The sequence below is a fragment of the Rhea pennata genome, chromosome 16 (genome assembly GCF_028389875.1).
Source record: "Rhea pennata isolate bPtePen1 chromosome 16, bPtePen1.pri, whole genome shotgun sequence".
Taxonomy (NCBI): Eukaryota; Metazoa; Chordata; class Aves; order Rheiformes; family Rheidae; genus Rhea; species Rhea pennata.
Genome location: NC_084678.1, coordinates 10,198,170 through 10,218,027, shown reverse-complemented (window position 1 = coordinate 10,218,027; position 19,858 = coordinate 10,198,170). Strand labels below are relative to the sequence as shown.

The following is a 19,858-nucleotide window of genomic DNA, read 5'->3' as shown; positions in this document are numbered from 1 at the left end:
GTCCTAGCTGGCTCTGCTGCGTCTTAGTGTCTCTATAACGGCATGCAAAGATCTGCTCTTTGCCCAAATGAAACCTGCAATTTGAATCTAATCCTCCCTTCTGAATAGAAACGAAGTTATTACTAGATGGATACCTTTGTTGGGTCAGATAATATGAATAACACTTACAAATATTTTCATCTTTCAGAATGGTTTATATATTGAATATGCATTTATTCACTATGTTTTGAATATCCCTAAACCAATTAGAAACACTCTTTTTGTACATACTAGTGTGCCTTCAAACTGTTTTCTAGTCCAGAGAGGTTTTCTTGCTTCATTTTGATTTATTTGATCAACATAATACTGCTTTGTTTCTCCTATGGTCATAATAAATATCTTGCATAGTGTATATTTGTTGGGGGTTATTCTGTGAAGAAAATGTATTGGTTATGAAAAAGTGTGGATATTTTTCTTCCCCGAGTGAGAGCTGTCAAGTTGTGGTGATGCCATCTCACTGGGGCAGCCTTTGCTTGAAGACGAAGCAGAGCTATATGGCCTCCTCCATCTGCTGCTGTAGTAGGAGCAGGTCTGACTCTGTTTGCTGCTGATTCGGAGTAGCTATGCCATCTGCTGATTTGAATTGTGATGATCTTACCACCTTCTGCCATCTGGCTCCAGAGATTTGTTTTTTTAAGGGAATGTTTCCCAGCGTATTCTTAGCAACCACCTCTTTTGAATTAGTCCTATTTAAAAATAATTCACTTGCAGCTTGTTAAAACCTTGGTCATTAACAGGAGCAGGGGAATAGCAGAGTATAAAATGGCAATGTATTTGCCGCAGTGTTTTTAAAAAAAAAAAAAAAAAAAAAAAAAGAAAAAAAAAGCGTTGTTTTTCTCCATTTTTACAGAGTCCTAAAATTTTCTAGTAGAAACTTGGACGTTGGCAATAGCAGCTTTTAAACTTTTGACAGTAGCCAGCTTTTTCTTAGTAGACTTTTGCAAAGTCCTTAAGGGAAACCTGTAGAAAAACAGTGGTTTATAGTACTAAACTGTATTATGTTTCTGCAGGAGGAAAAGGGAGAGCATTGTTGCTCTTAGCTCTCTAGAAACTGTGGGACATAGCATTAAAATATATTGATAGATTCCCAGCAGTTCCATCTGTTGTAGTAAGGTAGGAGTTACTGTGATTCACCTTTTGGTAGGAGCTGCAACTAGACAAATACCTAATTTATACTTAAGTAATTCTATCTTTAAAAGCTGTTGGAATTCATTGGTTTTGTTCTGATTGTAGCCACCTTCTCCAATAAAGAACAACTGTCACTCAGAGCACTGATTTAATTTTGGCACACTTAAAACATAATGAAGACTTCAATCTTTTTTTTAAAAAGGAGACAAATTGGAGTTAGGTTAATGAGTTTATAATGTCATGATTTTACTAGTCATTTGATTTTGCTGTTAGTTTGTAAATGGAGATTGGAAGGAGAATTATGATATAATGGTGAGGAGCACTAAACTTTAACCAGTGTCTTCTCTGAATCTTTAATTCTATCTGGATGAAGCTATTCCAGCAAAGCTTTGCTGGTACCGGTACAGCATCTTTCACTCCTGGGAGCTCAAGTTCTCACTGCAGGTACAGGATGATCAGAGTGACTTTTTCTGCATCAAGAGTACTTTGGCCTTATGGAATATGGATATCCTATTACAACAGATGATGTTCGTCTTGTCAACGTAAGCTTGTTGTATTGATTGCCTGGGAGGAGAGGTATCGTGCCTCAGCATCTCTGAGAAGGGAAACTGGTCCTTGCTGCTCTTGCTGCAAAGTGGCAGGTTGTACATGGGACCTTGGCGTCCCCACTAAGATAAAAGATGCTTCAGAAGTATGGCAAGCACCAGTTTGCATGTAGATGTAACCGAGGCCAGCGGTAAAGTTCAATTGGATGTTTCTGAATAAGCACCTTCCCCAGTTATAGAAGCTCCCGAGTGGTTGGTGCCTGTCCTTTCTGTTCTGGGCAGATACAGTACCTTAATGCTTGGGTGCAGATGCTGTGCAGTGCTGGTGGACGCTTGCAGAACAGGTCGTTTTGCTGCTTAAATGCTGTCCAAGCTAGCTGGTGATATATGGGCAGATATGGCGATATCGAGACAGAGCAGACGGAGGATCATTTACATGGTATAAAGCAAATTTACAAATACATAGATCGGATTTAAGTGGTAGGAGGAAAAACTTGCAATTTTTCCTCCTTAGCAGCTTTTATTTATAGTGGGAGATGCAACTGATTTCAAAAGGGGGTCAGAGAAAGGTGAGAGAGCAAAGGAGTTGACTTCTCTTTCCATGCTTATTAGTTGATGTGGTATCACGTCGAGTATGGGCAGTGTGGTTGCAGACTGCTGACCTATTGTAGGATGTCTTGTATTCGAAGTCTGAGTTTCTGGGCTTTATACAGCAAGTACCTATTTCTTTAGTCTCTGGTTGCTAGTGCTTCTGCAGTTAACCTGCTAGAAAGCCTTTCTACGTGTTGAGCCTATGTATATAAGAACATGCCTTTTTGAGTCATTTTAAGGAAAAAAAATGATGCTGTTCTTTCTAGACTGATGCAGGTGCTGTTTTGTTTAGGTACTGTTGTAGGAGTTGTCCTCTACACTGGAAGGGAACTGCGCAGTGTGATGAACGCTTCAAACCCAAGAAGTAAGGTATGGTAAGGAAGCAGAGTCTTATAATAAATAAACAAGAGAAATTTATAATAATAATAACACCTTCCGAATGCTATATGTACGTACTACAGGGGCAACACCGTATGAATGTTGATTAACTTCCAGAAAAGGAGTTAAGACAGTTACTGCAGCAGAACCTATGTCACCTTATTTTTTTTAATCCTACTTGTGTATTTTTTTTTAATTAGTAAAACTGTTGTTTTATACAGTTGTAATGAGATGCTCTTGTCCAGTTATAATAGAAAGCTTATTTTTCTGCTTTCTTCTACTCTGGCAACATCAAGCCAAGGGGCTGGGATATTTCATAGTCTGCAGCTTTTGGCAGCATGTGTCCCTCTCACACCTCTTCATGCATTGCTTAGCTTCCAGAGCGTGGAAGTCTCACTTAATCGAGCTGACAACAGTACAACAGTATAAATTTGAACGTTTATAATGTTTTAAATAGAAGCTGCTTAGTAGTTGGAAATGACTCTTTGCACATGGGAATTTTTTCCTTTTGTGAATACCACCTTGAGCTAGCATCTTCAGTTGTGTGATTGAAATACCTGTTTGATTTGCTTAGATTGGTCTCTTTGACTTGGAAGTGAACTGTCTTACCAAGATCCTGTTTGGTGCTCTTGTGGTAGTCTCACTCGTCATGGTGGCCCTTCAGCACTTTGCTGGCCGTTGGTATCTTCAGATCATAAGATTTCTCCTTCTTTTCTCAAACATCATTCCGATTAGGTAAGGTGATTGCTAATTATTCCCAGGAAAATATTGCTTCCTTTGCATATGCCTCCATGTTTCTTATATGAATAGACATTTAAATTCCTATCAATTCTTCATTTGGCAACTGAGCAAATCTACAAATAGAAGTCAAATGACTGTTTAAACGTAGGAACTGCTTGGTTGTTTCTGCTGAATTCATCTAGCATGTTAGCCTGTTTGCTGTCTGTGACCTGTAACTTAGGGTATAGTTGAGTTATTTAAGGGAGTAGTGGTCTGGCTACCCCATGGTGTGTTACGCACACACCATGGGATGTGTACCCAAACTCTATTTTGATAGAATTAACAATAAACAATCTTGTAGAGGCTTTGTAGCTCCCAGAGAATGTGGTGCCAGGGGAAATCAAGTGCAAAATGAGGCTAGAATATCTTCAGAAATAATAGACTATCAGTGCCTGTTGCAGGTAGACCTTTCTCACTGTTCAGGCTGCCTGGCTTCTCTGAGAGGAGCAAAAAATGGGCAGAGATGTCATATTTATACAGCATTGCACTCTTCTATGTTACATAGTATATGAATTTATCCTGGCCTTGACTTATACTGCCTTTATACTGTATTTGAGAGGATGCTGAAGGTGTGATGTTTAATTATACTCTATTCATAAGTAGATTATTACTTTCAGTGTAGGTCTGGGATTCATTTCAATTTCATTTTTAACCTGCTGTCTGATCATCAGTCACACTGTGCTCATTTATGTATGTCCATCTTACTCTCAAATTACATCTGTTCTCTGACAAAATTTTGTCATATACCTTCTCGGATTACTGTACCTCTGGAGCAGTGCACAGCTCTTTTCCCCGTTTGCCCCTTGACCACTTGCTTTGAATGAGCTTCTCCCTCAACACCCCGTTTGGCTGCTCCATTTCAGCATGCAAGACCTGTTCTTTTATTACATTGTGGCAGTTCACAATGATTTTAGCCAAAGTTTTACTGCAGATATATTTTGTTTTTCTCTTTTTGCTTCTTCCTGTGTAGTTTACGTGTGAATCTGGACATGGGGAAAATAGTCTACAGCTGGGTGATCCGCAGAGATTCCAAAATCCCTGGGACGGTCGTTCGATCCAGTACTATTCCAGAGCAGCTGGGGCGGATATCTTATTTGCTCACAGACAAAACAGGTATGTATCTAGAGAACACAGTTTGGGGTCATGGTATATTTTTGTTGGGTTTTTTATTATGTTTTTGACTAGCCAGGGAGTATAATGAAAGATTCTTTTGGGCTGGAAGAAGTGCTTCCTGTTGCTCTAGCAATATGATTTCATCAGTTTTTAAAATATTTTGGATACTTTTGTTCTGATTTCATTCTAAATGGGAGATGGGAGATTTTTTTTTTGTTTTAGAAAACAATTTTTCCTTTAAATTTTTCACCTCAACTTTTGGCTTACTAGCATACTTTGTGTTGCTCAAAGTTAGAGCAAGACAGGTCATGCGTGCAAGCAGAAATGTGCTTATCTGGTGTTGCCCCTTCTGTTTCCAGAGCTGAGCTCAAGTTCAGAAGCTCTAAGCTGTAACTGAAAGCTTGAGCTGATGTAAAACCCTGCCTCCACTGAAGTTGTTCGCAGGCATTTTCTTTGGTTCTAGCAGCATCAGAACTATGCCTGCACGTTCTCATTTGCATTGACTTCTGAGTGAATAATCTCATTTTCTCTGCCACAGTGAAGTGCAGTATTGCTTCCTAGGAGAATCTGCCCTCAGAGTTGTGAATACTGTTGTCTTCCCTGGCCTCAACCTATACTGAGAGCCCAGCACAGTAACCAGTTATGCCCCTGGCCCAGTTTCCCTTTGATCTGGGGTGCAGCAAGGAATGGAATTTGCACTGGGAAATAATGTGGTGGTTAATGCTCAGAGTCTGGTATCACTTCTGTTACAGGAACCCTTACACAGAACGAGATGGTTTTCAAAAGGCTTCACCTGGGAACAGTGGCTTATGGCCTGGACTCCATGGATGAAGTGCAGAGCCACATATTCAGTATATACACGCAGGTAAAATTAAAATGGGATTGCTTAACTCCATGTTCGCAAAACACTTTTCCAGGTCACTGGGCTGCTACTGAATTAGTATGACAGGGACAGGCTATTAAATTTTACTTTTTGGAAAAGTGTGAATGTCATTGCATGCTTAACACCATTAATACTCTCATAGTAACATATAAATATTATCACAATTGCTTATTGCATTTGTAGATTGTTTCCATATCTAACAGTTTCAGCTGCCATGGCACATGCAGAAATGTAGTGTTAGTACAGTTTTTTGTAAATAATAAAGTGTGTGTGTGTGTGTGTGCGCACGCCTGTGTCTTGTTACTGAAGCCTAATTGTAAGATAGCGTATTTTATTTAGATAGTCACCATTTATGGCAATCACAGCATTTGCTTTGTTGAGAAATTAGCACTGGGTAATACTTAGTGGATTATGTTGCTGTTTGTAAGATTGTGTAGCTGGAAACAAGAATGGGGGAGAAACCGTCAGTACTCACTGAGCAGCAGCAGATCAGCTTACTGGTACCACTGCTGTAGGCCTGGCGCTTAAAAAAAAAAAAAAAAAAAAAAAAAAAAAAAAAAAGATAAATTAGAAAAGGAAACTAGGATTCTTTGAATAACACAATAGTGACTTCTTAATCTTATGTGGTGCATAACTGATGCCTGCTTTTAAAAAATAACTGCAGCTACTGCAGATGGCAAATGCAACATAAAGTACGGAACAGGAAAATACTGTTTTGATGAGAAAACTTTCCTCTCTCAGTATCACTGGATGAGCCAGGATCCATAATGGCTTCGTTTCTATTCTTACAGTTTTTGTTCAGTTTGGTACAAAAAAGAGGTAATGGTACATTACCTGTCAGGTTCAGCAAACGGTGTTCCTTGGCATGTTACCATAGACAAGAAGCTTATGGGTCAAAATATCATATAAATATACACACTTCTTTCTTAAAACTGGGGGTGAGGTTTTACTTGAGGATATTTCTATATTTTTTAATTTAGAAATGTAGTTTGTTAGAAACTGTCGATAGGTGATGTTTCAGCCACCCTTCTGAGTGGTACTTGCAAAAGTTTTAAGAGATTTTACTAATTATGTAGTTAGGGAAGCATTATTTTTAATTTAATGTGGGTTAATAAGGTTCTCTCAACCCGAAATACCTTCTGCAGCTAGAAATGACTTTGGGGGGACTTATTAACTGTTCGACTTTCCCTATTGTAAAATCTGGTTCCACAGATGCAGTCTGCAGTGTTAGTGATGGATTACTATTCCCATGTTGTAAGCCAAGCATTTTCAACTCTTACTGGTTGAGAGATTGCTTCATTCCTACAGAAACTACAGAGGTAGTTTTCAAAGTGCCTATGCTTTTCCTTGAGCAAATACATCCAAGGCAGTAAACCAGATTTTACATATCACATTGTTTTTGTTTTACTCTAGAGATTTTGGATTTAAGTGCACTTTCTGTGCCTCTGTAAACTGAAACATGAAGCCCGCTTTCTTACCTGGGCAAAGGCACGCTGTCCGATAGCTACAACTCTTTCTTTTGGATTTTATTCATAGTGGTAGAGAGAAGCACAGCTATTTTCCTTGGACTCAGTAATCTAGTGGCCTAGCTTTTCCCCGTCAGACTATTGGGCTATGATTCTCTATTTTTAACTAAACATATGGTAGCTGATAGATTCTAGTATTTTGAGTAATTATCTCTTTCACTGGCATGTGTCTCAGGTAGCATTTCCAACAACACAATCTTTGTGTGAATATTTGTATTTTCTACCTCTTATTTCCCAGCCTTGTTAGCATCTGCTGCTTCTCCTGGTACCGAGACCCAAAAGTGTACTTTTAATATGTAAACACACTTCACATCTAGTTGTCCCCATTTCTGTATTCAATCTCCAGAGGATGGAAAACTTGACTAGTTGTTAATTATTTTCCAAAATATTCAATATTTGTCAAGGACATTTTGAATGGGACTAAGGCCAATATGTAAATGGTGCTATGTGTCAATGTAAGTACACTTCAACTGTGAGTTAACTGTTGCTTTGATTTGGTTAGAGGCCTGTCACAACAATGATGATGAGTAGCAATATTAATCTTGAAGATCTTGTGTCTTAATCAGCAGAATTTGAAAAACAGCATTTAATTTTATAGAATTAATATTGGTAAAGGGTATGTCTCATAAAGCATTTGTCATGACAAAGTTAGATTCCATGTAATGAGAAGCATTTGCTGGCAATGATTCATTTTGAACTGTAGTTCTTATTCTTTAGTCTTATTTTTACCATGTTGTGGCCTTTGACCTGGAAGTGAAACTTTTGTCCTCTTGACACTAAAGGTTAACAGAGCAGGAAACTAGATCACTGTGTGTCCCCTCTTCCACCAGGATAATTTAGTAATTGTGCAATTATCTGAGGAGTCCCATTCTGATACTAAAAATAGTATTAAAAATTAAATGAATGCAATTAAGATTTTCTAGATCCATACGAGACATCTGTTTTCTGTTTTCAGCAATTATATGCACTTATATGTGAAAACCCAGTTGACTCTAAACTTCCAGAGCTGTTGGTCTTTTGTGGGGCAAAGAGTAGCTTCACTGGCTCTTGTGCAACTTTTGTCTTTCACGTATCAGCATTTTGTGGATTTGCCACAAATGATTGTTTTCTTCAGGTTCTGCTCCAGCTAGATAAGTCTCTTGGGGCATTCTTCTCCACCCAGAATATTGTTGAGTTGCATTAGGCTGGGGAGGGTTCCTGGGTGTTGGCACAAAAGTGCGCAGAGTCCACCATGTTCCAGGGGATGTAGGAGCCCACAACTCCTACATAGATGGTCTCCATGGAAGGAAATAAAATCTTTTTTTTTTTCCATATAGTAAGAGTCTATTCTACTTTTCTTTCCTATAAGCAATCTCAGGACCCACCTGCTCTGAAGGGCGTTACCTTAGCCACCAAGGTGCGAAAAACCATGAGCAGCCGAGTGCACGAGGCAGTGAAGGCGATTGCCCTGTGCCACAACGTCACGCCAGTTTACGAGTCCAACGGTGTGACGGATCAGGCTGAAGCTGAGAGACACTATGAGGATTCCTGCAGGGTGTACCAGGCTTCCAGTCCTGATGAGGTCAGTATCCATTTGGGTTGATAAAAATCTAATTTTTCTTGTTGCACAAAAAAATGTTCATCATTAAAAATGTTTCATGTTGGTTACAGAGCTTGGATACATCTTTTTTCTTTTTTCTTTTTTTTTAGTGCAATTAAAGTAAAACAATTAGTTTTCTATTAATTTGTATAATTATACTTGCTCTCCACCATTAAAAGCCTGAAACATGGAACTTTCCGTAAGAATCTTACCAATGATGTACTGAGATCATATCACCAATTTAATTTCATTTGAAGGGTTCTTTCACTTATTGCTCCAAATAAACAGACTGGCTCTAATGATGATCGTTTCACCTTCAGCATCAGAAGAGATGCTGACTTTCCTCGTTGGTAGAGGTGAGGAATTCCTTGCATAGAAATCTGTTTATTATTTAAAATCCTCAAATAGCCAGGCTTCTGAGACTGTGCGTGTATTATTGAACGATTGGCATTGCAGAATTAGGCCCCAATTTCATGTACCATTTAAAATATTCCCGATAGTTTCTTTTGAAACACTCACAATAATTCATTTTGTATATGTTCTTGTCTGCATTATGTAAGAGCTGCTGCTTTGCCTTTTCCGCCCTCCACTGATGTCCCTACAGTGACAAGGAATGCTTGTTCTTCTCCGATTTTACAGCTAACAAATGATGTGTGTGTGCCTGCTCTCACGCTGTAATCCAGCTCTGCGTTCTGATTACCTGGTTTTCTCCTCTACTGTGTTGCTCTCTCCCGTAAAGACAGCTTTACAGAAAGCAAATGCCTTTGGTTTGAAATGAGATCTGAATGATTTCCAGATGGTAATTTTTGTGATCTGTATTTAAGAGGGCTCCCCCCCCCCCCAATGCATTTACTGGCTATTTATGCACAGATCCTCTGTTTATTTACTTGTATATTGTGGTATATAGTGAAGTCAGTGATTTTTCTTTTCCTTTTTTGTTTTATGCTATTTTGTCTTTAAAATATTTACACAGCAATTTCTCTGAAATACCCCAGCTTTTATTGTTTGTTTTTGTTTTTTGTTATTATATGATAACTAATCCTTCCAAGATTACTGTTTAAATTCTTTTTTCTTTCTTGTGGTGTCTTAAGTAGAGAATTACAGTGGATTCAGAAATCAGATATGCTTTGTTGCACTGAGGAAATCTTGTCTGTAGCTCTTGGATATACAAATATTGTTTAGACATGCTCTGTGTGTGTCATACGAGATGGTACAAAACGCAGGATCAGCACAAGTTGAGTCCTTGAGACGAGAGCAATGCTGTTAAATAACATTCCCTGTAGGGGAATGGCTTTGGACTCCTGTTAAAGTCAGCCTTTGAAATCTTATATCAATAAAATATTGCCATGGCAGGGAAGGTCAGTTTATGAAATGAGTACAAAAACTTGTATTCTCTTTACTTTAACAGCAAGGGTAATTTCTACCAGTTGGCATAGGATTCATTTCCTGTAACAGAAAGCAGGATTTCCTAAATTTGTTTCCTGTGCACGCTGCCATTTAGAGCTCTTGAAGTATCTTTATTCAGATATCGGTTACAGCCTTGGGGCTCTGCAAGCGTGTCAGTTGTAGCCATACAGTAACTAACAGGGGAAATGAAATAGATATAATCTGATCGGAGATAAGAGTGCCTGGGATGCCTGGACAAACGGTCTTTAACCCCGACAACGCTCCGCAGCTGCCAGGACATGAAAGGGTGTACCGAGCCGTTGGCTTCTGCCTGCTGTCGGCGCGCCTGGGCAACTCAATGTCGAGCAACTCGTAACGTGGAAGGATCAGTTTGTCTCTTCAGAATGAAATTTATTAGTCGATATCCATTTCAGTGGTGACTTGGATAATTTAATTGTCAGAGCAAAGTTTGGGGGGAGCATGCCAAGCTGCTGTAGCTGCTCGGCTTCACGGTGCGTAGAGCCACATCTGCCTGACTCCTAGGATGCGGCAAGGAGATTTATTGATTTCTCTTCACCAGCGATCATGGGCCCTCTCGATGAGAGGGGTTTCAAGCCTGGTCAAATCTTGCTTGTTTAAGCTGTAAAAATATTTGTTCATCTTGAATGTTTATCCTGTTATGCCTGGAAGCCCATACAGTTAGTTATCTGTTTAAATGGTGGACAGTAAAGGTCTGCTGTTATGGACCATTCTGAAACCCATATGAGGGTGCCCAAAATCTGCCACGGCAAGCCTGCGCTTTCGTTGTGGTTGCTACAGTTTGTTGGCCCAGTGGTACTGTCCAGAGACAAGGCCCCTCGCATCACGTGTTGGATAGGGATGGCAATTTAAACACTTCTAGTAGATCTAATAGGAGCATTTCCAAACTATATCACTTTTCCCTTCAGTAATTATTCAACAAGTACTACAGAGGCTGCAAAGTGGCACATTAAAAGGGATCAGTAGTGCTTCATCTCTGCTGGTGCTGGATGCTGTTCACCTGAAGGGCCATTGAGGGCTGAAAAAAGTGCTCTGAGACCAAAGTGGGCTTGGGAACAGCACGGGAAGAGAGGAATTTCTTTCATTATTCTTCCCCTTCTGTTAGCAGCACTTTCTGGAGACTTAGTGCCATCCAACACGAACAGCATTGTGCAATGAAATATGGTTAATGCAAGGTGTATCACGGGCGTGTGACGTAGCATGTATCATGGGCTGCTCTCGTATTTGTTATTCTGCGCGAGGCTTTTCTTTGGGGAGGTTTAAATGCTTCCTGACATAGAATTTAAATGAGATTCCCAGCAGGGATGGAGGGAGGAGATATTTGTCAAAGAATGTAGCAAAAGATGCTTTGATAGGCTGAGTGGGGAGCAGAGATTTGCAGCTTATGGGCATGGACACTCAAACATCCAGTGCTTTGTGCGCTGAATGAATGCTCGTGTGACATCACGCTTTGGAAAAAATCTTGATAATTATTTATTAACCAGAGTATTAAATGCAAAGCTCCATCTCTGCTCTGGAAAACTATTAGGAGGAATTTCTACCTACACGCTTTCTTGAAGGTGTCTTGAAGAAACCTTGGAAAAAGATAAGCTTGGAAGATCCTTTGACATTTTTCTAACCTTTGAAAATAGGCCTGCAAAAACTTGCTAATATTAATTGATTTACATATCTTTTAAAGCAAAGCCAAATAAACCATTTTTTAATATGATGATTTAAGACAGTCTTAAAGTAGTAGTCCTGTCCATTAAATTGGAGCATGATAGAAATATCTCTTTGATTGAAGAGTGTAAACTGGTAATGACAATGGGTAAGGAAGCAAGAGATGAGATGGATCTGGAAGTTGACTTACTCTGCTCTGCCTTAGTATTTCTGGCTTTGATATTTGTAAATCTAGGGTGAATGCAAATTTGTTCATTTGAGATTTCATAAAGACCAATCTGAAATAGCATGTTCCAAAAGTAAGTGTTTATAAACAGGATTTCCCCAATGTTAGATAGATTTGAGATCTCTAGGCTTGTGCAGAGTACCTATACCTTCACTTGCTGAAGGATTTCCCTTTAGGACCTTGTAGCCAAAGGAGGGCAGGCAATGACCTTTTACGAGTAACCTAGGAAAGTTTTGCAGATGAATCAGACAGGAGCTGGGCTTCCCACATCTGTTAGTGGGTTACTGTTAGTAATCTTTTAACTTGAGGAAAAACCTGCATTTTGTACCCTCATAGACTGAGGGCTGAATGGCCTGACCCAGTTTTGTTGGGAAGTTTGGACTAGACTGAAGTGCGCTACTCAAAGCTGTGGTTAGAGTGCTGGGATTTTTTCTCTCTGTGAATGCGAACGGTTTTAGCTCATGATAAAGCACAAGTTTCAAAATAAGATTGCATATTAATGATTTAGTCAAAGTGTTACAGTAGCTGTTTCGAAGATTGTCATGAAAGGTAAAGACTTATTAAATCCTGCAAGGAATAAATTGAATACTTCCTCCTGCTTTACAAGAAGTTAAGTACTACCAATAATTATGGTTATACAAATGAAAACAAAGATAAACAAACCTTTCAGTGAGCCTGTGAACAGAGTAAGACAGGAAAAAAAGCTTTTTTTTTTTCTTTCCCCCCCCCCCTTTTTTTTTTTAACATAAACATCTCTTAGATGAGAGATTCAGGCACCCTGTGATTTCTGTTTATTTACTAAGGAACTTGTGGCGTGTGGGTGGACACAGCAGTTTTCCTTCTCCCAGGTTTGCATGAGCCCCAGATCTAAACCCTTTCCATCCTGGAGCATGGGAGATGGGCCGCGAGCAGAGGCAGCAGGGCTGCACCCACCACTGCGCTGCCCCGCGGCACTCGGGGTGATGCCCACAGCAGGCTCGTTGCTGCTGCTATGTTGGGTGAGGCTGGCTGCTGCATGGGACTCAGGTTCAGCCTGATGATTTCTGTTGTTCCTGCTGACCATGCAGGACATGGAGCTGTTGGACTTGTCTGACCCCGCCTTGAGCCACTCCATGGCCTCCATCACTGCCATACTCTGAGCGCACCTCAATTAGCTCATGTGGACACCCTCTGCAGTTCTCTCCTGTTTGGTTGCCACTATAGCTGCATCTTACAACGTCCTTTCGTATCCAGCACCTGACATCCCTGCATGTCCTCTCCACCTGGCTATTTTCCACTGACCTCCTTCATTTCCAGCCGGTGGTGATCCTCGTGGTGGGCCTGTCCAGTGAGCTCGGTGCTGGAGCTGCTGCTGTGCTCGGGTTGGCTCCTCCACTGAGTGTTTTCTTGCATTTCATATTATTCGCCTGACCAAAGGGGATGCAGTGGCTCGTGCCATAGGTTATATCATCCGTAAACCCCCCCCTGTCTAGAGGGAAGCTCTTGCAGGGCCAGGGCCCTAGGGGAAACCGCACTGAAGGGATCATTTGTTCTCCTCACTTTGTCACGTGATCAGGATAGAAAAACGGATCCTCTTTATCATGCCGTTAATGACTGAGGAACTTCTTTTCCAGCTACAACCCGCTGCCCCTTTCCTTCTGGTACTCCCTTCGTGACCTCTGGCCCGCCAGCCCCAGCGGTCGGCCTGACCTCTAACCCTGCTTGCGTTTAGGTGGCCCTGGTCCAGTGGACGGAGAGCGTGGGCTTAACCCTGGTTGGCAGAGACCAGTCCTCCATGCAGCTGAGGACACCAGGTGGCCAGATACTGAACTTCACCATCCTCCAGATCTTCCCCTTCACTTACGAAAGCAAACGAATGGGAATAATCGTTCGGGTAAGTGGCTTTAGATAAGTCTTTGTGAATCTCCTGTTAGCATAACCTGAAGAAGAAGGTGTAGCATGTTTACTGTCAGGAGGGAGAATTTTACAGTATCTCTTATCTCTGGCTATAAACTGCTTGCATATTTTGAGCTAATAGCTTCACTTGCTGGGGTTGTTTAGTAATATAATGTTTTTTCCTTTCCTATATTCTGCCACATGTGCTGTTGGGTATCCTGTGGCATCTTTAGTCTACTGATCCTTAGTCTCTTGCTCAAAGCAACAACAAAACAGTGGGGGAGCTAGCTTCGGGTGGTAGTTGAGCGTGCGTGTGCACGCATGTCCCCCACAGCTCCAGCCTCCTCTACCTGCTCCTTCTCGCTTTCTTTTTCGATTCCTGTTGGTATTTTCTGGGGTGTGTTTTGGGGGCACAGCTCTGCAGCCCCCTTGCGCTGCCAGCAGCCGGACGAGTGCCACGTTGGTGGCAGCGAGGGGCCTCCAGGGCACCGCGGAGGAAGGATGCAGCAGCCAGGGACCCTCTCGGAGGCTGCCAGACCCAGAGGATTCTTGCTGCAAGCACAAGCAGGGGGCAGAGGAGAGCTGAAGTCAGAATGTTGCTGACCCAGGCTCGGAGGCTTTGGCACTTGGCAGAGACTGAGTTGTCTTGGACAAGCCCGTTGCTTCAAGCGATCCGTAGGGCAGCAGTGCTAACAGGAGAAACAGTGGTGCTTACCCTCTCTGCTGAGACCGAAGCCGTGCTGCCCAGCCTGTGCCATCCCCTCCCGCAGCGGCTGATGCACACGGGGAGGAAGGGGAGCGTGGGAAGCAGCACCCGCTCTCGCAAGGGGACCAGGCAGGAGCAGTGCCTCCAGGGAGCTTCAGCTGGCCCTGGAGCCTTGCTCTGCATCCTTGGGGATTGTCTCCGCTCTTCGATGCGGTCGAAAGTCCCTGCTCTTCCTCCCTAGCCACAGTCCAGCTGGCAGTCAGTTTGGGATGAGGGCTGTGGGTCCACCTGGTCACACATGAACCTTTTTCCCCATCTCTGCAAGCAGGATCAACCTCCAGGAGTGGTTCACAGGTCCAGCTTGGTGTATTGTGGTGGTTAACAAGGGGGTTGTGGATACAGCGACAAGGGGAAAGAGGAAGGAGATCATGGACTGCTGCCACAGCAAATAGCTTTATCCTGAATCAAAGTCTGCAGCAGATAAGCGATAGCAGATTCTTTGTGATACGCTAGAAATGCCACCTACGCCTCTACCAGGCATCGAAACTGTTGTCAGACCCCGTGGAGGTGCTCAAGGCAAGCGTGTGCTGCAGCTGCAGGGAACTCTGGATACCTTTTTTGAGGCTGTTTAATATAGCTCATAGATATGCTGAGGACACGGTACCATGAGCTTGAATGAATTTGAAATAGCAGACATAAGGAAAATTGATGTGTTTTGCAAGCAGGTACCTCTGTCAGCCGTGGCAGGTGCTGCACAGGCTGCATGGGTGCCCAGGTGAAATTTTGCCCATAACTGGTTCTGTGTACAAACATAACGTAGGATCAGACTCTCAATAATAAATCATCTTAAAAAGAAAGGAGAAGAAAGTGTAGGTGCTAAAAACAGTAGAGGTGAGTAGTTGCCAACATTAGCATTTGGAGAAGTACTAAAGTATCAATGTTAGCAAGATAAACTCACCCAGTTAAAGTAAGGTACTTCCATTTGCCTGTAAAGCAAACAAGGTGAAGCAGTTAAATATTTTTTTATAGATAATTAAGACATTGTTGTGTGGGTTTTTTGTTTGTTTTTTTTAACCAAAAGTGCAGACGCATAATCTGTACCAGGAATCTAAAGCACAAATATGAAACCGATAATCTAGAACAAGATACAATTTGTTGTATCTTTCCATGTATCTTTCCATGTGAACCAGCAGCCTTGTTATTTAGAGTGAGGAAAATGGGTAAGATTGATCTTACTTTTTTACTTTTTGGTAAAACAAGATTTCTTGGATATACATGTTCAAGTACCTGGAAATATGGTGTAGAAAATATCTTTTGCCTCTTGTGTTAAAAATTACCTCAGTACAAGAAGGCACTTTGTTTTTAGTTGGGAATATTTGGGATCAATGTCTCATACAAGGGCTTCTTCTAGAACAGACTGATTTGGTCTAGTCTGTTAGCTGAATTTTTCCATAGTTTCACAAATCTGAACTACTTTAGAGACCTGGAAGAGCACAGCTCCTGTCCAGAATTGGCACTATGGAAGGATAATATGAAATCGGACAATGTAGTAGTTGTGCTCAAAAACAGCAAAAGTTTAGAACTTCAGTGTTCTTATTACCGAAAGATTTGGTGATAAAGGTGGAACTGTAATGTGTGCACAGGATAAAACTTCTGGGTAACCTGTGAATGGTAATCTGTTTAGCACAAATTGAAATCACTAAAGCTCATGCAAATGGACACTCAATTTGCATTATCCCGTCTGCGCATTTCAGACCTCCATCTCGTATTGCTCGGAGAACAAATGCTTTTAAATTTTGGAGCAGAGGCCACAGTATGGTGTAGGAGGACAAATCTGTGTTTGCAGTTGTTCCAGGCTTTCAAACGTTAAAATAAGCCCAAGGGCAGGAATGTTTGTTGGAGTGAGCTAGCAGGGTGAGCTTGTACAAAGCAATCAGTATGTTAAATCTGTGAGTCTGGAGAAGGGCATAAGTGTGCGTGAACAGAGGGAGCCCCTGTCGGAGCTGCAACAAATGCCTGGTACCGTGCTGGAGGGCTGCACGGAGCATTGGGCTTAGCCATTCGAGTACAGCAGGTATAATTTCTTTGGCTAAATTATATTTTATAGTGACATGGTGACTTTAAGTAGTCTCTTAAAGAAGATTAGCGATAGAAGAGGGAGGATTAAACAACCTCTACGTCCTTTGCTTAGCGTAAATGCAAGCTTTTGGTTAGATACTATTTTATCAAAGCTGTAAAAAGTGCGATAATCACAGCCATTGTACGTTTCATTAAATTGCCTTAGTGTGCTCAGCAGAGAAACGAATGCCCTGAACTTCTTTTTCATCTAAGTGCCCAAAGAGGGCTCCTTTCCAATAATTTTTTTTCTTTTCTTCTTTGTGTAAAAGTATGACAAACTGATGATTTGAACCTAATGTATTTTAAAATATATATTAGCTACATTTCTTCCCTTTCAGAAGAAAAAGATTTTTATTGTACATTTCTGTATTTGGCGTAATCTGTGTTTGGCTAAAGGAAATGGCAAAAATCCCACTGGAGGTCACATTAGGCCCAAGACTGTGAGGCTCTTAAGGCAATCATTTATGTTCTTAATAGAAGCATCAGCCCCTTTTTGTTGTGCTTCTTACCTCAGTATCTTTGTTTTACACCCAGTGAGCTGTGGCTAAACCATGCTCTCTCTATACAAGCTGGTTGACTCAAATACTGGCTAGCTGGCTGGTATTACCTTGCCATGTTCCTGTATTTCGCTGAAATACTATCCTCAAGCAGGTATTTGATTTTCATTTATAAAGAAAATGCTTATAAATCAGTAACTGACAAGTAAAGTTTTCTTTTAATAAATATAGACATATGCATGTGTAGTTACTCATGTTGGTTTTGATTCACAGCTTGCAAGGTAGTTACCTCTTTAGAAAAAAAGCAAAAACCTAGAAATAATGGAAGGGAAAACAGCATAAAGTAACCAAAAAACAGCAGAAGCATTGAGCAGCTGGGGCAGGGAGGAACTACAGAGTGAAACTGCTTATTCCACACTCAGAAGTGCAACAAGTAGAATTAAAATAGAAATATTTTTCTGTTCAACTATGTAAGTACTGCCTGTTCTTATAAACTCTCATTTTTTTAAGCTGTCGGGAGCCATTATGCTCATTGTACCAGACTTTTCTGCCTAATCTGGGTATAGAATTTCAGCAAGTGATTCATGCATCGAGCTTACTGAACGTTACTGAAATCCTTGGTGGAGACGTCCATCTGCCCTGCTGGTCCTGTCCTGCCTGTGTCTTATGGGAAAAAAAAAAAAAAAAAAAAAGAAAAAAAAAAAAAAAAAAAACCTCTTTTAACACATCACTTTAAGTAAATAAAGTAGGAGTTAATATTGAGAACAAGTGGCAGATGTTACCTCATTTGAAACATTTTTGCCATATGTGCTTGTTACACGTGATCAACTATCATTTCTTGGTAGCTTATTATTCCAGTTCTCAGAAGTCTCGTTTGAATAAGGCAGCCACCCTCTTTACAGTACTGCTTACTTATCTTCTTGAAAGAAGACCCGTTTGTTTGACCACAACATTTTCCACTCTTCTTTTTCTTTGCTCTTTTTCCCCTTACCCGTGTGGAATGGTCTTTGTTGTAACGCAAAGATAGTGCTATTGTCATATCTGGAATTGAGAGACGCCTTTGAACTATGGCCAGACTCGGACCACGGTGGAAAAAGATGCCTCTACAAAACAATATAACTGGCAAATCTCTGTGCAGATTTATAGTGTGATCTTGCCATAATATGAGAACGCACTAACCTCCTATTGAACTTGGTGAGAGGAAATGACTAATGCAAGGAGATAGCTGATACAGTATTTATATTGGACAAAAAGTCTAAACTATCTTAAGCCAGTTCTGTAGCACGGGAAGTGGAATCTTTATTCAGTTTCCTACAGAGATGTTGTTAGACACTTTTTAATCAAATAATTTAATAGATAAACCTTTACCTCTTGCTGCTGCCAGCAGTGTAATGTTTTATTTAAACAGATTCTAGTTGTTTTGGTAGTTATATCTATTTTGTTTGGGGGATGTGGAATGTGTGTGTATCAGTATATGAACATTGAGCACCCCAGAAGACACTGGAAAACATCACGTTCAGTTATAAGAATCTTACTTGTAAAGATCTTTATGACCTTGGCAAGAATACTCAGCAGAGGATCCTGATAATCCTTGACTCCTTCTGAATTTCGTTACCAAAGACACTTTTTGCATGTTTAGTACCTGTGTCAGGTATTGCTTTTCCTAGCTATGAATGTCAACTCTTTTCCCTGTGCCACAGGCTTTTGGGCTTTTTACCTTTCTCAAATCCTTCATGTGTGAGAACTTTCGTTGCTGGTTTCTACAATTGCAGAACAGGCTGACAAGTGTATTAAATAGTTTAAAAATGAAAAAAGTGGTCATTGTACTTGTTTTAAAGTATTTTTCCCCCCCTCCTTGTTCACAGCCATCTATTTCCAGACCTTTCTGGGCTTTTTGGTTTTGCGTGTTAAGTTTATTTTCTTCCTATCCCTGGTGGCTATCTCCACTTACAGTGCAGTTTGTTCCTTACTCAATGTTTTGTCTCCTTTGAGGAAATTTCCAGGCTTTCCATTAGCTTGTAATACTAATAGCTGTGACCTCCTTAGGTATCTATCTGGTTAGAAGAGATTTTTTAATTTGCGGTAATGTAAATATGCCTTGCTTTCAACCTACAAATTATTTGTATCAGATAAGGCAGGCAGCAATCTAACCTTTCTGTGGCAAGCTTAAACTTCAATTGAGCTCTGCCATATAATGTGACAGAAGGATAAAATAGAGTGATTTTTACTCTGTTAAGCTTTGCATATCTGTTTTATTGTTTCTGAAAGTATAAGGCTTGAAGCAGATTCTTGGGGTGCAGGGTGATTATTCCAAAGGCGCATGCCATCAGAAGCAAGAGGTGTCTGCTTCGGGATCATGCATTGCTGATGCAAAGCTGATCATCCTCATCTATTGCATTTATTCCTGCTGCGAGTAACCAAACTGCAATCAAATAGGTATCTCCTTTTGGCCATGAGTCAAGATGCTGAGCCAAATGGACCTTCAGCCTGACCCAGTAAAACTGTTTTTATGACTTGTGTAGAAAAATCTCATGTCCTAGCTTGCTCAGTTCATTCAAAATATGCTAATCAGGTGCCCAACTGCTTGTCTTCTGCTTGTCTTCTTCAGGATGAATCAACAGGAGAGATCACTTTCTACATGAAGGGGGCTGATGTGGTCATGGCCGGCATTGTGCAGTACAACGACTGGCTGGAAGAAGAGGTATGGGGCAGTCTGCCTTAGATACAGAGGATTTCTTGGGCAAGTTATTTTCTTGTGCCAGGGTGACACATGACAAAGCTACTGATATT

At 40.9% G+C, this 19,858-nt stretch overlaps 1 protein-coding gene across 2 annotated transcripts in view; it reads left to right on the top strand.

The window, feature by feature from the left end:
* Positions 1-19,858, top strand: part of ATP9A (ATPase phospholipid transporting 9A (putative)) — a 65,432-nt gene that overhangs the window by 27,279 nt on the left and 18,295 nt on the right. For both annotated transcript variants that reach the window (XM_062589028.1, XM_062589029.1), the window contains exons 10-16: positions 2,596-2,672; positions 3,256-3,416; positions 4,432-4,574; positions 5,327-5,439; positions 8,332-8,544; positions 13,584-13,745; positions 19,677-19,769. In XM_062589028.1, coding sequence (XP_062445012.1) covers positions 2,596-2,672; positions 3,256-3,416; positions 4,432-4,574; positions 5,327-5,439; positions 8,332-8,544; positions 13,584-13,745; positions 19,677-19,769 — 962 coding nt within the window. The remainder of the gene's footprint in view (positions 1-2,595; positions 2,673-3,255; positions 3,417-4,431; positions 4,575-5,326; positions 5,440-8,331; positions 8,545-13,583; positions 13,746-19,676; positions 19,770-19,858) is intronic.